The sequence below is a fragment of the Lissotriton helveticus genome, chromosome 7 (genome assembly GCF_964261635.1).
Source record: "Lissotriton helveticus chromosome 7, aLisHel1.1, whole genome shotgun sequence".
NCBI classification, from domain to species: Eukaryota; Metazoa; Chordata; class Amphibia; order Caudata; family Salamandridae; genus Lissotriton; species Lissotriton helveticus.
Window position 1 is genome coordinate 50,619,224 of NC_136068.1, and position 21,889 is coordinate 50,641,112.

Sequence of the window (21,889 nt, forward strand, 5' to 3'; positions counted from 1 at the left end):
TTCCTTACATAGCCTCATTCTGCCACTTCTGGTTCTTCCTTACATAGCCTCATTCTGTCTCTTCTCGTTCTTCCTTACATAGCCTCATTCCGTCTCTTCTCCTTCTTCCTTACATAGCCTCATTCCGTCTCTTCTCGTTCTTCCTTACATAACCTCATTCCGTCTCTTCTCCTTCTTCCTTACATAGCCTCATTCGGCCTCTTCTGGTTCTTCCTTACATAACCTCATTCTGTCTCTTCTCGTTCTTCCTTACATAGCATCATTCTGTCTCTTCTGGTTCTTCCTTACATAACCTCATTCTGTCTCTTCTCGTTCTTCCTTACATAGCCTCATTCCGCCTCTTCTGGTTCTTCCTTACATAGCATCATTCTGTCTCTTCTGGTTCTTCCTTACATAGCCTCATTCCGCCTCTTCTGGTTCTTCCTTACATAGCATCATTCTGTCTCTTCTGGTTCTTCCTTACATAGCCTCATTCCGCCTCTTCTGGTTCTTCCTTACATAGCCTCATTCTGCCTCTTCTGGTTCTTCCTTACATAGCCTCATTCCGCATCTTCTGGTTGTTCCTTACATAGCCTCACTCCGCCTCTTCTGGTTCTTCCTTACATAGCCTCATTCTGCCTCTTATGGTTCTTCCTTACATAGCCTCATTCCGCCTCTTCTGGTTGTTCCTTACACAGCCTCATTCTGCCTCTTCTGGTTCTTCCTTACATAGTCTCATTGTGCCTCTTCTGGTTCTTCCTTACATAGCCTCATTCTGTCTCTTCTCGTTCTTCCTTACATAACCTCATTCCGTCTCTTCTCCTTCTTCCTTACATAGCCTCATTCGGCCTCTTCTGGTTCTTCCTTACATAACCTCATTCTGTCTCTTCTCGTTCTTCCTTACATAGCATCATTCTGTCTCTTCTGGTTCTTCCTTACATAGCCTCATTCCGCCTCTTCTGGTTCTTCCTTACATAGCATCATTCTGTCTCTTCTGGTTCTTCCTTACATAGCCTCATTCCGCCTCTTCTGGTTCTTCCTTACATAGCATCATTCTGTCTCTTCTGGTTCTTCCTTACATAGCCTCATTCCGCCTCTTCTGGTTCTTCCTTACATAGCCTCATTCTGCCTCTTCTGGTTCTTCCTTACATAGCCTCATTCCGCATCTTCTGGTTGTTCCTTACATAGCCTCACTCCGCCTCTTCTGGTTCTTCCTTACATAGCCTCATTCCGCCTCTTCTGGTTCTTCCTTACATAGCCTTCATTCCGTCTCTTCTCGTTCTTCCTTACATAACCTCATTCCGTCTCTTCTCCTTCTTCCTTACATAGCCTCATTCCGCCTCTTCTGGTTCTTCCTTACATAACCTCATTCTGTCTCTTCTCGTTCTTCCTTACATAGCCTCATTCTATCTCTTCTCGTTCTTACTTACATAGCCTCATTCCGCCTCTTCTAGTTCTTCCTTACATAGCCTCATTCCGCCTCTTCTGGTTCTTCCTTACATAGCATCATTCTGTCTCTTCTGGTTCTTCCTTACATAGCCTCATTCTATCTCTTCTCGTTCTTCCTTACATAGCCTCATTCTGCCTCTTCTGGTTCTTCCTTACATAGCCTCATTCTATCTCTTCTCGTTCTTCCTTACATAGCCTCATTCTGCCTCTTCTGGTTCTTCCTTACATAGCCTCATTCTATCTCTTCTCGTTCTTCCTTACATAGCCTCATTCTGCCTCTTCTGGTTCTTCCTTACATAGCCTCATTCTATCTCTTCTCGTTCTTCCTTACATAGCCTCATTCCGCCTCTTCTGGTTCTTCCTTACATAGCCTCATTCTATCTCTTCTCGTTCTTCCTTACATAGCCTCATTCTGCCTCTTCTGGTTCTTCCTTACATAGCCTCATTCCGTCTCTTCTCATTCTTCCTTACATAGCCTCATTCCGCCTCTCCTAGTTCTTCCTTACATAGCCTCATTCCGCCTCTTCTGGTTCTTCCTTACATAGCATCATTCCGTCTCTTCTCATTCTTCCTTACATAGCCTCATTCCGCCTCTTCTAGTTCTTCCTTACATAGCCTCATTCCGCCTCTTCTGGTTCTTCCTTACATAGCATCATTCTGTCTCTTCTGGTTCTTCCTTACATAGCCTCTTTCCGCCTCTTCTAGTTCTTCCTTACATAGCATCATTCTGTCTCTTCTGGTTCTTCCTTACATAGCATCATTCTGTCTCTTCTGGTTCTTCCTTACATAGCCTCATTCCGCCTCTTCTGGTTCTTCCTTACATAGCCTCATTCTGCCTCTTCTGGTTCTTCCTTACATAGCCTCATTCCGCATCTTCTGGTTGTTCCTTACATAGCCTCACTCCGCCTCTTCTGGTTCTTCCTTACATAGCCTCATTCTGCCTCTTATGGTTCTTCCTTACATAGCCTCATTCCGCCTCTTCTGGTTGTTCCTTACACAGCCTCATTCTGCCTCTTCTGGTTCTTCCTTACATAGTCTCATTGTGCCTCTTCTGGTTCTTCCTTACATAGCCTCATTCCGCCTCTTCTGGTTCTTCCTTACATAGCCTCATTCCGCCTCTTCTGGTTGTTCCTTACATTGCCTCATTCCGCCTCTTCTGGTTCTTCCTTACATAGCCTCATTCTGCCTCTTCTGGTTCTTCCTTACATAGCCTCATTCCGCCTCTTCTGGTTGTTCCTTACATAGCCTCATTCCGCCTCTTCTGGTTGTTCCTTACATAGCCTCATTCCGCCTCTTCACGTTCTTCCTTACATAGCCTCATTCCGCCTCTTCTGGTTGTTCCTTACATTGCCTCATTCCGCCTCTTCTGGTTCTTCCTTACATAGCCTCATTCTGCCTCTTCTGGTTCTTCCTTACATAGCCTCATTCCGCCTCTTCTGGTTGTTCCTTACATAGCCTCATTCCGCCTCTTCTGGTTGTTCCTTACACAGCCTCATTCTGCCTCTTCTGGTTCTTCCTTACATAGTCTCATTCTGCCTCTTCTGGTTCTTCCTTACATAGCCTCATTCCGCCTCTTCTGGTTCTACCTTACATAGCCTCATTCTGCCTCTTCTGGTTCTTCCTTACTTAGCCTCATTCTGCCTCTTCTGGTTCTTCCTTACTTAGCCTCATTCTGCCTCTTCTGGTTCTTCCATACATAGCCTCATTCCGCCTCTTCTGGTTCTTCCTTACTTAGCCTCATTCTGCCTCTTCTAGTTCTTCCTGACATAGCCTCATTCCGCCTCTTCTGGTTCTTCCTTACTTGGCCTCATTCTGCCTCTTCTCATTCTTCCTTACATAGCCTCATTCCGCTTCTTCTGGTTCTTCCTTGCTTAGCCTCATTCTGCCTCTTCTGGTTCTTCCTGACATAGCCTCATTCCGCCTCTTCTGGTTCTTCCTTACTTGGCCTCATTCTGCCTCTTCTCATTCTTCCTTACACAGCCTCATTCTGCCTCTTCTGGTTCTTCCTTACATAGTCTCATCCTGCCTCTTCTGGTTCTTCCTTACATAGCCTCATTCCGCCTCTTCTGGTTCTACCTTACATAGCCTCATTCCGCCTCCTCTGGTTCTTCCTTATTTAGCCTCATTCTGCCTCTTCTGGTTGTTCCATACATAGCCTCATTCTGCCTCTTCTGGTTCTTCCTTACTTAGCCTCATTCTGCCTCTTCTGGTGGTTCCTTACTTAGCCTCATTCTGCCTCTTCTGGTTGTTCCATACATAGCCTCATTCTGCCTCTTCTGGTTGTTCCATACATAGCCTCATTCTGCCTCTTCTGGTTCTTCCTTACTTAGCCTCATTCTGCCTCTTCTGGTGGTTCCTTACTTAGCCTCATTCCGCCTCCTCTGGTTCTTCCTTACTTAGCCTCATTCTGCCTCTTCTGGTTGTTCCATACATAGCCTCATTCTGCCTCTTCTGGTTCTTCCTTACTTAGCCTCATTCTGCCTCGTCTGGTTCTTCCTTACTTAGCCTCATTCTGCCTCTTCTGGTTCCTGCTTACTTAGCCTCATTCTGCCTCTTCTGGTTGTTCCTTACATAACCTCGTCTGTCTCTTCTTGTTGTACCTCTTTAGGAGCGGGCAACATGGTGAAGTTCCATTCCTCCCTGGGATGCCTCACTACCTGGCAGAACAGCTTCAGCAGGAATTTCTGGACGCAGACCTCCTGCAGCCTCTGGTGAGAACTGGTGCTCACGAATGCTTCGCTTGAGGACGTAAAACTCTAGTTCGCCTCACTGATAGTGATACTCGCCAGCAAAGGGAAATTCTGGAAAAAGAATCATTATTCTTACATATTCGCGTATTCGCCAGTCAGTCCCCACGCCTGCGTTCCAGTTCCTCATAACCCCAGGATGTATGATGTTACAACGCATACTTTTACAACGCCTACCTTTACAACGCGGTTTTTACCACGCATACCATTACAACGCATAGCGCTTTGGGGTGCTGGATAGTGAATAGTTTAATTTACTATTCCAACTCCAGTCCCCGTGGATAGTAGGGAAGGTTATTGGATAGTAAATTAACCTATTCCCTATCCTAGAGCGCCCCCCAGAGCAATGCGTTGTAATAGTTTGCGTTGTAAAAGTTGCGTTGTAATGGTAGGTCGTTGTAAAAAGTTTCGTTGTAAAGGTTGTATACCAACCCCATACCTGTCCCGAGTCATTTTCTAATATTTATTTTATTTATGCAGTCTTATATAGCAGAAACTTGGCCTAGGGCATCAGGGTGAAGACCAAGCACCTAGGCGCACATAAAAGAAAATCAAGTCAATGTAGACACTGGTGTAGATAGAGACAGAGGGTATTCCCCAGATGGAAGGAACAGTCTTGAAATGATGTAAGTAGAAAGTTCAGCCCTTTAATTCCTTGCCAGACTCAATGAACGGCGAACAAGCCAGCCGACACGTGTTTCGTCGCGTTTAAGGAGAATTGCTCTGCGACTTCTTCAGGGCTGTGAAAGCACGAATTAGGTCAAGGTAGTCGCAAAGCCGGTGATAATTCCAACCCGGCCGGGCTGAGTCAGTCAAGACAAAAAACAGGATACTCAGGTTCGTCAGTATTAGAGTAAAATCAAAAGCAGTCTGCAAATGTCAATCGGGTGCGAGAACTCCACGACAGATCACTCGGTTCCAGGTAGCGGACGAGTGAATGATAGGGCATCGAGGTGCTTTCCATAAAAATCAGACTGTTAAGTGATTCTCTCAGAATCGCAGGATGTTGAGTCGAGGCCAGGATTTGAACCTGCGGTCTGAATTATAAAGTAGGCAACTCTGGCCGTTAGGCCACATCTCCCCAATTTTATGGCAGGGAAAGTCGTGAAAAGTTGCCCTCCATGACAATACTTGAAGCTTCACAACTCTGCTCAACGTGAAGCATAGGCCATCTGCCCACAATAGTTCCGTCTGGTCTATGGGTGTCTGGTATCTCAGACCACTTCCTGTGCCCAGAAAGGGGGTGACTTCCGGCTGTAGACATTGGCTGGCAGCTCTAGCTGAATACTGAGGGGACAGCTCCCATTGGCTGCAGATCAGGACTTATTTTAGTAGCTACTTCTTAGGGCTGCCCCTAGCTGGTAATGACAGAAAGGAAACAATCAGACAGGACTGAATGAGTCAGGGGGTCACCATACACAACTGATGTGGGACGCTTTTGGAAGTCACCTCAATGGTTAACTCATATCATCTGAGATAAATAAGAGAACTCATAGATAAGGCACACACGGAGGCCCCCTGCTGGCAGCAGGGAGCCCAAGAGATAAGGAAGGTAAGGGAGAACTATTCATAGTGGGTCATCTCCATGGTTGCAGGCTGTGCCACTCGAGATAAGGTAACTCACGGACAATGCACACCTCTGTCTCACCAGTGAGACTGCAGAGTGTCATGGGAGGTAGGAAACTCATGTGGGATACATACGTGGAGGCACCTCACTGAATGTATGAGGGCTTCAGGGGAGTGGAAACTCATGTAGAATACACACTTGGTGACATCTCACTGAATGTATGAGGGCTTCAGGGGAGTGGAAACTCATGGAGAATACACACTTGGAAACATCTCACTGAATGTATGAGGGCTTCAGGGGAGTGGAAACTCATGTAGAATACACACTTGGAAACATCTCACTGAATGTATGAGGGCTTCAGGGGAGTGGAAACTCATGTAGAATACACACTTGAAACATCTCACTGAATGTATGAGGGCTTCAGGGGAGTGGAAACTCATGTAGAATACACACTTGGAAACATCTCACTGAATGTATGAGGGCTTCAGGGGAGTGGAAACTCATGTAGAATACACACTTGGAAACATCTCACTGAATGTATGACGGCTTCAGGGGAGTGGAAACTCATGTAGAATACACACTTGGGGACATCTCACTGAATGCATGAGGGCTTCAGGGCACTGGAAACTCATGTAGAATACACACTTGGAGACATCTCACTGAATGCATGAGGTCTTCAGGGGACTGGAAACTCATGTAGAATACACACTTGGAAACATCTCACTGAATGTATGACGGCTTCAGGGGAGTGGAAACTCATGTAGAATACACACTTGGAAACATCTCACTGAATGTATGAGGGCTTCAGGGGACTGGAAACTCATGTAGAATACACACTTGGAAACATCTCACTGAATGCATGAGGTCTTCAGGAGACTGGAAACTCATGTAGAATACACACTTGGAAACATCTCACTGAATGCATGAGGTCTTCAGGGGACTGGAAACTCATGTAGAATACACACTTGGAAACATCTCACTGAATGTATGAGGGCTTCAGGGGAGTGGAAACTCATGTAGAATACACACTTGGAAACATCTCACTGAATGTATGAGGGCTTCAGGGGAGTGGAAACTCATGTAGAATACACACTTGGAAACATCTCACTGAATGTATGAGGGCTTCAGGGGAGTGGAAACTCATGTAGAATACACACTTGGAAACATCTCACTGAATGTATGACGGCTTCAGGGGAGTGGAAACTCATGTAGAATACACACTTGGGGACATCTCACTGAATGCATGAGGGCTTCAGGGCACTGGAAACTCATGTAGAATACACACTTGGAGACATCTCACTGAATGCATGAGGTCTTCAGGGGACTGGAAACTCATGTAGAATACACACTTGGAAACATCTCACTGAATGTATGACGGCTTCAGGGGAGTGGAAACTCATGTAGAATACACACTTGGAAACATCTCACTGAATGTATGAGGGCTTCAGGGGACTGGAAACTCATGTAGAATACACACTTGGAAACATCTCACTGAATGCATGAGGTCTTCAGGAGACTGGAAACTCATGTAGAATACACACTTGGAGACATCTCACTGAATGCATGAGGGCTTCAGGGGAGTGGAAACTCATGTAGAATACACACTTGGAAACATCTCACTGAATGCATGAGGGCTTCAGGGGAGTGGAAACTCATGTAGAATACACACTTGGAAACATCTCACTGAATGTATGAGGGCTTCAGGGGACTGGAAACTCATGTAGAATACACACTTGGAGACATCTCACTGAATGCATGAGGGCTTCAGGGGAGTGGAAACTCATGTAGAATACACACTTGGAAACATCTCACTGAATGCATGAGGGCTTCAGGGGAGTGGAAACTCATGTAGAATACACACTTGGAAACATCTCACTGAATGTATGAGGGCTTCAGGGGACTGGAAACTCATGTAGAATACACACTTGGAAACATCTCACTGAATGCATGAGGTCTTCAGGGGACTGGAAACTCATGTAGAATACACACTTGGAAACATCTCACTGAATGTATGAGGGCTTCAGGGGAGTGGAAACTCATGTAGAATACACACTTGGAAACATCTCACTGAATGTATGAGGGCTTCAGGGGAGTGGAAACTCATGTAGAATACACACTTGGAAACATCTCACTGAATGTATGAGGGCTTCAGGGGAGTGGAAACTCATGTAGAATACACACTTGGAAACATCTCACTGAATGTATGAGGGCTTCAGGGGAGTGGAAACTCATGTAGAATACACACTTGGAAACATCTCACTGAATGTATGAGGGCTTCAGGGGAGTGGAAACTCATGTAGAATACACACTTGGAAACATCTCACTGAATGTATGAGGGCTTCAGGGGAGTGGAAACTCATGTAGAATACACACTTGGAAACATCTCACTGAATGTATGAGGGCTTCAGGGAGTGGAAACTCATGTAGAATACACACTTGGAAACATCCCACTGAATGTATGAGGGCTTCAGGGGAGTGGAAACTCATGTAGAATACACACTTGGAAACATCTCACTGAATGTATGAGGGCTTCAGGGAGTGGAAACTCATGTAGAATACACACTTGGAAATATCTCACTGAATGTATGAGGTCTTCAGAAGAGTGGAAACTCATGTAGAATACACACTTGGAGACCTCTCACTGAATGCATGAGATGAAAAGAGTTGTGGAAACTCATGTAGAATGCACACTTGGAGACATCTCACTGAATGCACGAGCTCTTCAGAGGTTTGGAAACTCATGTAGAATGCACACTTGGAGACATCTTACTGAATGCACGAGCTCTTCAGAGGTGTGTAAACACATGGAGAATACACACTTTGAATACCTCATGCATTCAGTGAGACATCTCTGAGGTGCGGAACCTCATAGAGAATACACACTTGGAGACAACTCACTGAATGTATGAGGGCTTCAGAGGAGTGGAAACTCATGGAGAATACACACTTGGAGACCTCTCACTGAATGCATGAGATGAAAAGAGTTGTGGAAACTCATGTAGAAGGCACACTTGGAGACATCTCACTGAATGTATGAGGGCTTCAAGGGTTTGGAAACTCATGTAGAATGCACACTTGGAGACATCTCACTGAATGTATGAGGGCTTCAAGGGAGTGGAAACTCATGGAGAATACAGACTTGGAGTCACCTCACTGAATGTATGAGGGCTTCAGAGGAGTGGAAACTCATGGAGAATGCACACTTGGAGACCTTTCACTGAATGCATGAGATGAAAAGAGTTGTGGAAACTCATGTAGAATGCACACTTGGAGACATCTCACTGAATGTACGAGGACTTCAGAAGTGTGGAAACTCATGTAGAATGCACACTTGGAGACATCTCACTGAATGTATGAGGGCTTCAAGGGAGTGGAAACTCATGGAGAATACACACTTGGAGTCACCTCACTGAATGTATGAGGGCTTCAGAGGAGTGGAAACTCATGTAGAATACACACTTGGAAACATCTCACTGAATGTATGAGGGCTTCAGGGGACTGGAAACTCATGTAGAATACACACTTGGAAACATCTCACTGAATGTGTGAGGGCTTCAGGGGAGTGGAAACTCATGTAGAATGCACACTTGGAGACATCTCACTGAATGTAAGAGGGCTTCAAGGGAGTGGAAACTCATGTAGAATGCACACTTGGAGACATCTCACTGAATGCATGAGCTCTTCAGAGGTGTGTAAACACATGGAGAATACACACTTTGAATACCTCATGCATTCAGTGAGACATCTCTGAGGTGCGGAACCTCATAGAGAAAACACACTTGGAGACAACTCACTGAATGTGTGAGGGCTTCAGAGGAGTGGAAACTCATGGAGAATACACACTTGGAGACCTCTCACTGAATGCATGAGATGAAAAGAGTTGTGGAAACTCATGTAGAAGGCACACTTGGAGACATCTCACTGAATGTATGAGCTCTTCAGAGGTTTGGAAACTCATGTAGAATGCACACTTTGAGACATCTCACTGATTGTATGAGGGCTTCAAGGGAGTGGAAACTCATGGAGAATACACACTTGGAGTCACCTCACTGAATGTATGAGGGCTTCAGAGGAGTGGAAACTCATGGAGAATGCACACTTGGAGACCTTTCACTGAATGCGTGAGATGAAAAGAGTTGTGGAAACTCATGTAGAATGCACACTTGGAGACATCTCACTGAATGTACGAGGACTTCAGAAGTGTGGAAACTCATGTAGAATGCACACTTGGAGACATCTCACTGAATGTATGAGGGCTTCAAGGGAGTGGAAACTCATGGAGAATACACACTTGGAGTCACCTCACTGAATGTATGAGGGCTTCAGAGGAGTGGAAACTCATGGAGAATACACACTTGGAAACATCTCACTGAATGCATGAGGGCTTCAGGGGACTGGAAACTCATGTGGAATACACACTTGGAAACATCTCACTGAATGTATGAGGGCTTCAGGGGAGTGGAAACTCATGTAGAATACACACTTGGAGACATCTCACTGAATGCACAAGCTCTTCAGAGGTGTGTAAACACATGGAGAATACACACTTTGAATAACTCATGCATTCAGTGAGACATCTCTGAGGTGCGGAACCTCATAGAGAATACACACTTGGAGACCTCTCACTGAATGCATGAGATGAAAAGAGTTGTGGAAACTCATGTAGAATGCACACTTGGAGACATCTCATTGAATGTATGAGGGCTTCAAGGGAGTGGAAACTCATGTAGAATGCACACTTTGAATACCTCATGCATTCAGTGAGACATCTCTGAGGTGCAGAACCTCATAGAGAATACACACTTGGAGACAACTCACTGAATGTATGAGTGCTTCAGAGGAGTGGAAACTCATGGAGAATACACACTTGGAGACCTCTCACTGAATGCATGAGATGAAAAGAGTTGTGGAAACTCATGTAGAATGCACACTTGGAGACATCTCACTGAATGTAAGAGGGCTTCAAGGGAGTGGAAACTCATGTAGAATGCACACTTGGAGACATCTCACTGAATGCATGAGCTCTTCAGAGGTGTGTAAACACATGGAGAATACACACTTTGAATACCTCATGCATTCAGTGAGACATCTCTGAGGTGCGGAACCTCATAGAGAATACACACTTGGAGACAACTCACTGAATGTATGAGGGCTTCAGAGGAGTGGAAACTCATGGAGAATACACACTTGGAGACCTTTCACTGAATGCATGAGATGAAAATAGTTGTGGAAACTCATGTAGAATGCACACTTGAAGACATCTCACTGAATGCACGAGCTCTTCAGAGGTGTGGAAACACATGGAGAATACACACTTTGAATACCTCATGCATTCAGTGAGACATCTCTGAGGTGCGGAACCTCATAGAGAATACACACTTGGAGACAACTCACTGAATGTATGAGGGCTTCAGAGGAGTGGAAACTCATGGAGAATACACACTTGGAGACCTTTCACGGAATGCATGAGATGAAAAGAGTTGTGGAAACTCATGTAGAATGCACACTTGGAGACATCTCACTGAATGTATGAGGGCTTCAAGGGAGTGGAAACTCATGTAGAATGCACACTTGGAGACATCTCACTGAATGTACGAGGACTTCAGAAGTGTGCAAACTCATGTAGAAGGCACACTTGGAGACATCTCACTGAATGCATGAGGTCTTCAGGGGAGTGGAAACTCATGTAGAATTCACACTTGAGACATCTCACTAAATGTATGAGGTCTTCAGAGGAGTGGAAACTCATGTAGAATACACACTTGGAGACATCTCACTGAATGTATGAGGGCTTCAGGGGAGTGGAAACTCATGTAGAATACACACTTGGAAACATCTCACTGAATGTATGAGGGCTTCAGGGGAGTGGAAACTCATGTAGAATACACACTTGGAAACATCTCACTGAATGTATGAGGGCTTCAGGGGAGTGGAAACTCATGTAGAATACACACTTGGAAACATCTCACTGAATGTATGAGGGCTTCAGGGGAGTGGAAACTCATGTAGAATACACACTTGGAAACATCTCACTGAATGTATGAGGGCTTCAGGGGAGTGGAAACTCATGTAGAATACACACTTGGAGACATCTCACTGAATGTATGAGGGCTTCAGGGGAGTGGAAACTCATATAGAATACACACTTGGGGACATCTCACTGAATACATGAGGGCTTCAGGGCACTGGAAACTCATGTAGAATACACACTTGGAAACATCTCACTGAATGCATGAGGTCTTCAGGGGACTGGAAACTCATGTAGAATGCACACTTGGAGACATCTCACTGAATGCATGAGGTCTTCAGGGGACTGGAAACTCATGTAGAATACACACTTGGAAACATCTCACTGAATGTATGACGGCTTCAGGGGAGTGGAAACTCATGTAGAATACACACTTGGAAACATCTCACTGAATGTATGAGGGCTTCAGGGGACTGGAAACTCATGTAGAATACACACTTGGAAACATCTCACTGAATGCATGAGGTCTTCAGGGGACTGGAAACTCATGTAGAATACACACTTGGAAACATCTCACTGAATGCATGAGGTCTTCAGGGGACTGGAAACTCATGTAGAATACACACTTGGAAACCTCTCACTGAATGTATGAGGGCTTCAGGGGAGTGGAAACTCATGTAGAATACACACTTGGAAACATCTCACTGAATGTATGAGGGCTTCAGGGGAGTGGAAACTCATGTAGAATACACACTTGGAAACATCTCACTGAATGTATGAGGGCTTCAGGGGAGTGGAAACTCATGTAGAATACACACTTGGAAACATCTCACTGAATGTATGAGGGCTTCAGGGGAGTGGAAACTCACGTAGAATACACACTTGGAAACATCTCACTGAATGTATGAGGGCTTCAGGGAGTGGAAACTCATGTAGAATACACACTTGGAAATATCTCACTGAATGTATGAGGTCTTCAGAGGAGTGGAAACTCATGTAGAATACACACTTGGAGACATCTCACTGAATTCATGAGGTCTTCAGAGGAGTGGAAACTCATGTAGAATACACACTTGGAGACCTCTCACTGAATGCATGAGATGAAAAGAGTTGTGGAAACTCATGTAGAATGCACACTTGGAGACATCTCACTGAATGCACGAGCCCATCAGAGGTTTGGAAACTCATGTAGAATGCACACTTGGAGACATCTTACTGAATGCACGAGCTCTTCAGAGGTGTGTAAACACATGGAGAATACACACTTTGAATACCTCATGTATTCAGTGAGACATCTCTGAGGTGCGGAACCTCATAGAGAATACACACTTGGAGACAACTCACTGAATGTATGAGGGCTTCAGAGGAGTGGAAACTCATGGAGAATACACACTTGGAGACCTCTCACTGAATGCATGAGATGAAAAGAGTTGTGGAAACTCATGTAGAAGGCACACTTGGAGACATCTCACTGAATGTATGAGGGCTTCAAGGGTTTGGAAACTCATGTAGAATGCACACTTGGAGACATCTCACTGAATGTATGAGGGCTTCAAGGGAGTGGAAACTCATGGAGAATACAGACTTGGAGTCACCTCACTGAATGTATGAGGGCTTCAGAGGAGTGGAAACTCATGGAGAATGCACACTTGGAGACCTTTCACTGAATGCATGAGATGAAAAGAGTTGTGGAAACTCATGTAGAATGCACACTTGGAGACATCTCACTGAATGTACGAGGACTTCAGAAGTGTGGAAACTCATGTAGAATGCACACTTGGAGACATCTCACTGAATGTATGAGGGCTTCAAGGGAGTGGAAACTCATGGAGAATACACACTTGGAGTCACCTCACTGAATGTATGAGGGCTTCAGAGGAGTGGAAACTCATGTAGAATACACACTTGGAAACATCTCACTGAATGTATGAGGGCTTCAGGGGACTGGAAACTCATGTAGAATACACACTTGGAAACATCTCACTGAATGTGTGAGGGCTTCAGGGGAGTGGAAACTCATGTAGAATGCACACTTGGAGACATCTCACTGAATGTAGGAGGGCTTCAAGGGAGTGGAAACTCATGTAGAATGCACACTTGGAGACATCTCACTGAATGCATGAGCTCTTCAGAGGTGTGTAAACACATGGAGAATACACACTTTGAATACCTCATGCATTCAGTGAGACATCTCTGAGGTGCGGAACCTCATAGAGAAAACACACTTGGAGACAACTCACTGAATGTGTGAGGGCTTCAGAGGAGTGGAAACTCATGGAGAATACACACTTGGAGACCTCTCACTGAATGCATGAGATGAAAAGAGTTGTGGAAACTCATGTAGAAGGCACACTTGGAGACATCTCACTGAATGTATGAGCTCTTCAGAGGTTTGGAAACTCATGTAGAATGCACACTTGGAGACATCTCACTGAATGTATGAGGGCTTCAAGGGAGTGGAAACTCATGGAGAATACACACTTGGAGTCACCTCACTGAATGTATGAGGGCTTCAGAGGAGTGGAAACTCATGGAGAATGCACACTTGGAGACCTTTCACTGAATGCATGAGATGAAAAGAGTTGTGGAAACTCATGTAGAATGCACACTTGGAGACATCTCACTGAATGTACGAGGACTTCAGAAGTGTGGAAACTCATGTAGAATGCACACTTGGAGACATCTCACTGAATGTATGAGGGCTTCAAGGGAGTGGAAACTCATGGAGAATACACACTTGGAGTCACCTCACTGAATGTATGAGGGCTTCAGAGGAGTGGAAACTCATGGAGAATACACACTTGGAAACATCTCACTGAATGCATGAGGGCTTCAGGGGACTGGAAACTCATGTGGAATACACACTTGGAAACATCTCACTGAATGTATGAGGGCTTCAGGGGAGTGGAAACTCATGTAGAATACACACTTGGAGACATCTCACTGAATGCACGAGCTCTTCAGAGGTGTGTAAACACATGGAGAATACACACTTTGAATAACTCATGCATTCAGTGAGACATCTCTGAGGTGCGGAACCTCATAGAGAATACACACTTGGAGACCTCTCACTGAATGCATGAGATGAAAAGAGTTGTGGAAACTCATGTAGAATGCACACTTGGAGACATCTCACTGAATGTATGAGGGCTTCAAGGGAGTGGAAACTCATGTAGAATGCACACTTTGAATACCTCATGCATTCAGTGAGACATCTCTGAGGTGCAGAACCTCATAGAGAATACACACTTGGAGACAACTCACTGAATGTATGAGGGCTTCAGAGGAGTGGAAACTCATGGAGAATACACACTTGGAGACCTCTCACTGAATGCATGAGATGAAAAGAGTTGTGGAAACTCATGTAGAATGCACACTTGGAGACATCTCACTGAATGTAAGAGGGCTTCAAGGGAGTGGAAACTCATGTAGAATGCACACTTGGAGACATCTCACTGAATGCATGAGCTCTTCAGAGGTGTGTAAACACATGGAGAATACACACTTTGAATACCTCATGCATTCAGTGAGACATCTCTGAGGTGCGGAACCTCATAGATAATACACACTTGGAGACAACTCACTGAATGTATGAGGGCTTCAGAGGAGTGGAAACTCATGGAGAATACACACTCGGAGACCTCTCACTGAATGCATGAGATGAAAAGAGTTGTGGAAACTCATGTAGAATGCACACTTGGAGACATCTCACTGAATGCACGAGCTCTTCAGAGGTGTGGAAACACATGGAGAATACACACTTTGAATACCTCATGCATTCAGTGAGACATCTCTGAGGTGCGGAACCTCATAGAGAATACACACTTGGAGACAACTCACTGAATGTATGAGGGCTTCAGAGGAGTGGAAACTCATGGAGAATACACACTTGGAGACCTTTCACTGAATGCATGAGATGAAAAGAGTTGTGGAAACTCATGTAGAATGCACACTTGGAGACATCTCACTGAATGTATGAGGGCTTCAAGGGAGTGGAAACTCATGTAGAATGCACACTTGGAGAGGAGACATCTCACTGAATGTACGAGGACTTCAGAAGTGTGCAAACTCATGTAGAAGGCACACTTGGAGACATCTCACTGAATGCATGAGGTCTTCAGGGGAGTGGAAACTCATGTAGAATTCACACTTGAGACATCTCACTAAATGTATGAGGTCTTCAGAGGAGTGGAAACTCATGTAGAATACACACTTGGAGACATCTCACTGAATGTATGAGGGCTTCAGGGGAGTGGAAACTCGTGTAGAATACACACTTGGAGACATCTCACTGAATGCATGAGGTCTTCAGGGGAGTGGAAACTCATGTAGAATTCACACTTGAGACATCTCACTAAATGTATGAGCTCTTCGGAGGAGTGGAAACTCATAGAGAATACACACTTGGAGACAACTCACTGAATGTATGAGGGCTTCAGAGGAGTGGAAACTCATGGAGAATACACACTTGGAGACCTCTCACTGAATGCATGAGATGAAAAGAGTTGTGGAAACTCATGTAGAATGCACACTTGGAGACATCTCACCGAATGTATGAGCTCTTCAGAGGTGTGTAAACACACGGAGAATACACACTTTGAATACCTCATGCATTCAGTGAGACATCTCTGAGGTGCGGAGCCTCATAGAGAATACACACTTGGAGACACCTCACTGAATGTATGAGGGCTTCAAGGGAGTGGAAACTCATGTAGAATGCACACTTGGAGACATCTCACTGAATGCATGAGCTCTTCAGAGGTGTGTAAACACACGGAGAATACACACTTTGAATACCTCATGCATTCAGTGAGACATCTCTGAGGTGCGGAGCCTCATAGAGAATACACACTTGGAGACACCTCACTGAATGTATGAGGGCTTCAGAGGAGTGGAAACTCATGGAGAATACACACTTGGAGACCTCTCACTGAATGCATGAGAAGAAAAGAGTTGTGGAAACTCATGTAGAATGCACACTTGAAACACCTCACTGAATGCATGAGGACTTCAGAAGTGTGGAAACTCATGTAGAATGCACACTTGAAACATCTCACTAAATGCATGAGGTCTTCAGAGGTGTGGAAACTCATGTAGAATACACACTTGGTGACATCTCACTGAATGTATGGGGTCTTCAGGGGTGCAAAAACTCATGTAGAATACACACTTAGAGACATCTCACTGAATGCATGAGATGAAAAGAATTGTGGAAACTCATGTAGAATACACACTTGGAGACATCTCACTGAATGTATGAGGTCTTCAGAGGAGTGGAAACTCATGGAGAATACACACTTGGAGACATCTCACTGAATGCATGAGGTCTTCAGAGGAGTGGAAACTCAAGTAGAATGCACACTTGGAGACATCTCACTGAATTCATAAGATCTTCAGAGGAGTGGTAACTCATGTAGAATACACACTTGGTGACATCTCACTGAATGCATGAGATCAAAAGAGGTGTGGCAACTCATGTAGAATACACACTTGGAGACATCTCACTGAATGTATGAGCTCTTCGGAGGTGTGGAAACTCATGTAGAATACACACTTGGAGACATCTCACTGAATTCATAAGATCTTCAGAGGAGTGGAAACTCATGTAGAATGCACACTTGAAACATCTCACTAAATGCATGAGGTCTTCAGAGGTGTGGAAACTCATGTAGAATACACACTTGGTGACTTCTCACTGAATGTATGAGGTCTTCGGAGGTGTGGAAACTCATGGAGAATACACACTTGGAGACATCTCACTGAATGTACGAGGTCTTCAGAAGTGTGGAAACTCATGTAGAAGGCACACTTGGAGACATCTCACTGAATGTATGAGCTCTTCAGAGGTGTGGAAACTTATGAAGAATACACACTGGGGGTGGGGGGTACCTCAGTGAGTGCATGCTTTTTGCGAAATTTTGCGAAAGAAAGAACACCAGGCATGGTTTGCAAATAATACATGTCGGACCCTCTACTCTTTCAGGCTGACCTGTTTGGGGCTGGTCACTTTGAATAAAGCCAAGGAGTATACTTTTGTGGAACCAGGCAGTCTTAACCAATTGTATAACTGGATCATATCACAGCAGGACCCACTCTCTGGTGCCTTCCTCACCGATGGCAACAGCTACAACAAGATTCTGGAGGTGAGTGTGCGGTGCATTAGGACCTCAGTGGGGGTCATCCTGCTTACTTCTCCCACCATGTCACAGTGCCTGGTGAGAAATGATCTCAGAATAGATGTTGTAGAAGGTAGAAATTCCTTTGTATATTGCATCTTTAAATAAATGCCCAGAACATATCATCTTGTATGGTTAAAAGAACTAAATGAAAATATCTGCATGATTAATGCATCCTCCACATACATTTGTCTAGTCTAGATATTGACTTATGTGTGGGGTGGTGAGTAAGGGTCTTACACTAGCTCATATACAGACTAACACCATTACAGAAGGCGTCATGGGCTGGCATTGAGGCTACAGACATCAGGACTCTCTGGATGAATATTTCTGCTTTGTCCTATCATGAATAATAGCATTAGAATATTTTGTAAGAAGAACATAAGGGGTGAAAAAAGCACCACGCCTTTTGTATGAATAAACCACCAGACCAGTACATTGGTGAATAAAGGCTTCCTTGGCCTGTGTATGAAGAATATGCACCATGAGGCAGTGGTGGTAGTTTAAAGGCTTCCTGGCCCTGTGTATGAAGGATATGCACCATGAGGCAGTGGTGGTAGTTTAAAGGCATCCTGGCCCTCTGTATGAGGAATACACTTCCAGACCACCAGACTACCATGATGTTGAATCACATTCTTTTGCATGAAGACTAAAGCGCCAGATCAGTATCCTGCTGAATAAAGGCATCGTGTACCCTTAGTATGAATAATAAAGCATGAGATCAGTAATGTGGTTGCTAGATTGGACAGCCTTAAGGTGGTCTTCCCCCCAGGATTTTTTACCTACCTCCTCCATTTTTCTGATCTCACTTTTGGTGGCTTTAGGACTCTGAGCACTTTACCCCGGCTAACCATTGCTAAAGTGCATGTGATTGCTCCCTAAAACATGGTAACATTTACTCAAACTCCATTGGTAGATTTAAATTACTTATAGATCCATAGTAAAGTGCACTACATGTGCCCCAGGCATGTAAATTCGATGCTATTAGGGGGCCTGCAGCACTGATTGTGCCATCCACATAAGTAGTCCTTTAACCATGCCACATGCCTGCCACTGCAGAGCCTGAATGTGTAGTACCACACTGCCATGTCGACCTGGCGAGTAAAACCTCTTGCCAGGCCTGAATATTCCTTTTTAATACATAAAAGCCACCCCTAAGATAGGCTCTGAAAAGCCCTAAGGGCAGTATGCACTGTATTAAAAAAGTTGGGCATGTACTTTTAAGTTTTACATTTCCTGGTAGTGAAAAATGATTACATTCATTTTTCACTACTGCAAGGCCTATCTGTCCCATTGGTTAGCATTGGGATTGCCTTTTTACATCTTACAAGTGTCATTTCAATTGGTCAAGATAGGAATTTCGAGTTTGGTGTCTCTCGACTCACAATTTAAAATCACATCTTATAGTGAAGTCGGATTTTAAATTGGAAGTCTAAAAATGCCACTTTTGGAAAGTTAAAAAGAGCATATGATGGACAGAATGCTGAACAAATTAAACATTCACCCCCAGTCACAGATATGGGTTGACTCCATGTTTTTGCATGCCACACAATTCTAGTTTAGACCCAGCCATATGCAAATCAGTCATGTCCCTGCTCCCCATGGGAACAGTCCCGCCCGATCTGACATGCAAGTCCTCCCTGGACCTGAAACAGGCATCCTGGGGCTGGTTTCGGAGTATCACCCCTCATCAGCCAGATTAGCTCGAATCTAGTGGTGTAACAAGCACGGGACCCACGCCTGGGCATATTCTTCCCACTTAAGGCAACACATTAAAAAAGAACAGATGATGGACGGAATGCTGAACAAATCAAACATTCACCCCAGTTGCAGATCTGGATTGAATCTATCATTTTTGTTTTCCATGCCCCCCATAGGAACAATCATGCCAGAACTTCCAGGCCAGGTCCTCCCTGTAACAGAAACAAGTAACCTAGCTGGGGGGTGAATGTTTGATTTATTCAGCATTTTGTCCATCATTTGTTGCTGTAGCACTTTTAGAAAGTTTGCAGTTTCTTACTTTAACCATTCTGTGCCTTTTCCTGTCTCTGAATACACATCTGGGTAGGTGGCAGCTGGGCTTTGTGCGTTCCCTCTAGACAGCCACAGAAAAAGGGAGCATATGTGTGCATGAAAGGATGTTTTCTGTGTGCTTCAAAAATAAAGGCAAGAAAGGACACTTGTGCACTGGGATCAAGACTGCCTGGAATTTTAAATGCACTGGCCTTTCTTATGCAGCCCCTCCAAGTTTCCCAGGTCCATGCTTGATGAAAAGCTTCAGTCCAGGTGCTCTACTTGAATTCTAGGGCGTATATTCATGTTTATTCCATTACGAAACCAGGACTGTACCAGCCCCAGAATCTAAAAAAATAACTTGGACTCAAACAAGCCATCACGCATGGACCTGGGAAACTTGGCAGCTGTTCTTATGAAGTACCTAGCACAAATTAAATAGACTGCGGCTGCCCGAGGCCACCGTAGGGGGCCACTCAGGAGGGCAGCCCTCTACACTCCGCCCCGAAAGGGGCGTGAGTCTAAGGGACCAATGGTCATGTGATCCTGGAAGGGGATTACCAGAAGGCAGTACATAGGTGGTTCGCCACGGTGCTGCTTGGCTCATCAGGCGGGCAGGTGGCGAGAATACTTCCGGCCCTTGGATCGCCCGTAAGCTAACCCACAAGATTACATAACGTTATATGTAATAAACCTGCAGCAGTTTTTCCCAAGTTAATACTTGTGTGGCGTGTATTTATTTGCGGGATGCATGCTAAGATGGGGGGGGTCCTGTTGCCATGATGGTACTATGTAGCACCCTATCACCTTGAGTGCCCTCTTCTTTTCCTTGAGAAAAACTTTTGAACTTGGCATATTTCATTTTGTGCCCTGCTAGGGGCAATAAATGTGACCCTCCCTTTTACACTCTGTGCCTCTCTATTCCCCTTTCTGTCACTCTGCCCGTCTCTTTACCTATGTCTAGACCTCTCTTCCTGTTTCTCAATTCTCACGCTTTCATATACACAGATACAGACACACTCACTTTTTACCTCTGCCCATCTGTCGATTTCAGTGAAACTCTATCTGCTGTCCACCCTTATTCTCCCCCTCTCTGTCCTATGGACGTCCATTCACCAAAATGCCTGGGGTAGCGGAAGTGACATCGTTTGCCATTTGACCTCCACTTCCACTCACACACATGCGTACAAACGCACATAGACACTGTCTCTCACATGAACACACTCTCACTCACGGGCATGCCCACGCACCTTACATTTAAAAGCACTTTTTACTCAGCTCAGCTGCCACGGAGGGTCATAATCCGGCTAACTGTACTCCAATTTTTATTGCACAATAATATATAAATTTTTCACGATTAGTGTAATAAAAATTCACAGAAAGCAAAGCAAGCGGGGCCCTAAATGACATCCATAAGGACAAGCTGCCCCGGGTCCTGCCACTGATTTTCCACCTCAGAGGCCAAGGGTCACAAAAGCAGTAACAGGGATCGGTCTCTCTCTCTCTCTCTCTCTCTCTCTCTCTCTCTCTCTCTCTCTCTCTCCCTCTCTCCCTCTCTCTCCTTCTCTCTCTCTCTCTCTCTCTCTCTCCCTCTCTCCCTCTCTCTTCTTCTCTCTCTCTCTCTCCCTCTCTCCCTCTCGCTCTCTCTCCCTCCCTACCTCTCTCTCTGCCTCTCCCTCTCTCTCATGCCCCTGCCTTCATTTCATATCTAATCCTGTGTTTTCTCTCTCTCTCTCTCTCTCTCTCTCTCTCTCCTTCTCTCTCTCTCTCTCCCTCTCTCCCTCTCTCTCCTTCTCTCTCTCTCTCTCTCTCTCCCTCTCTCCCTCTCTCTCCTTCTCTCTCTCTCTCCCTTTCTCCCTCTTTCCCTCTCTCTCCTTCTCTCTCTCTCTCCCTCTCTCCCTCTCTTTCCTTCTCTCTCTCTCTCTCTCTCCCTCCCTCCCTCCCTCTCTCTCTGCCTCCCCCTCTCTCTTTCTCTCTCTCTCTCTCTCTC

The 21,889-nt window shown here is 45.0% G+C and overlaps 1 protein-coding gene across 1 annotated transcript in view; it reads left to right on the top strand.

The window, feature by feature from the left end:
• Positions 1-21,889, top strand: part of LOC144768004 (ovostatin-like) — a 249,450-nt gene that overhangs the window by 167,248 nt on the left and 60,313 nt on the right. The window contains exons 25-26 of the mRNA XM_078651396.1: positions 4,037-4,139; positions 17,694-17,853. Of these exons, the coding sequence (XP_078507522.1) occupies positions 4,037-4,139; positions 17,694-17,853 (263 nt within the window). The remainder of the gene's footprint in view (positions 1-4,036; positions 4,140-17,693; positions 17,854-21,889) is intronic.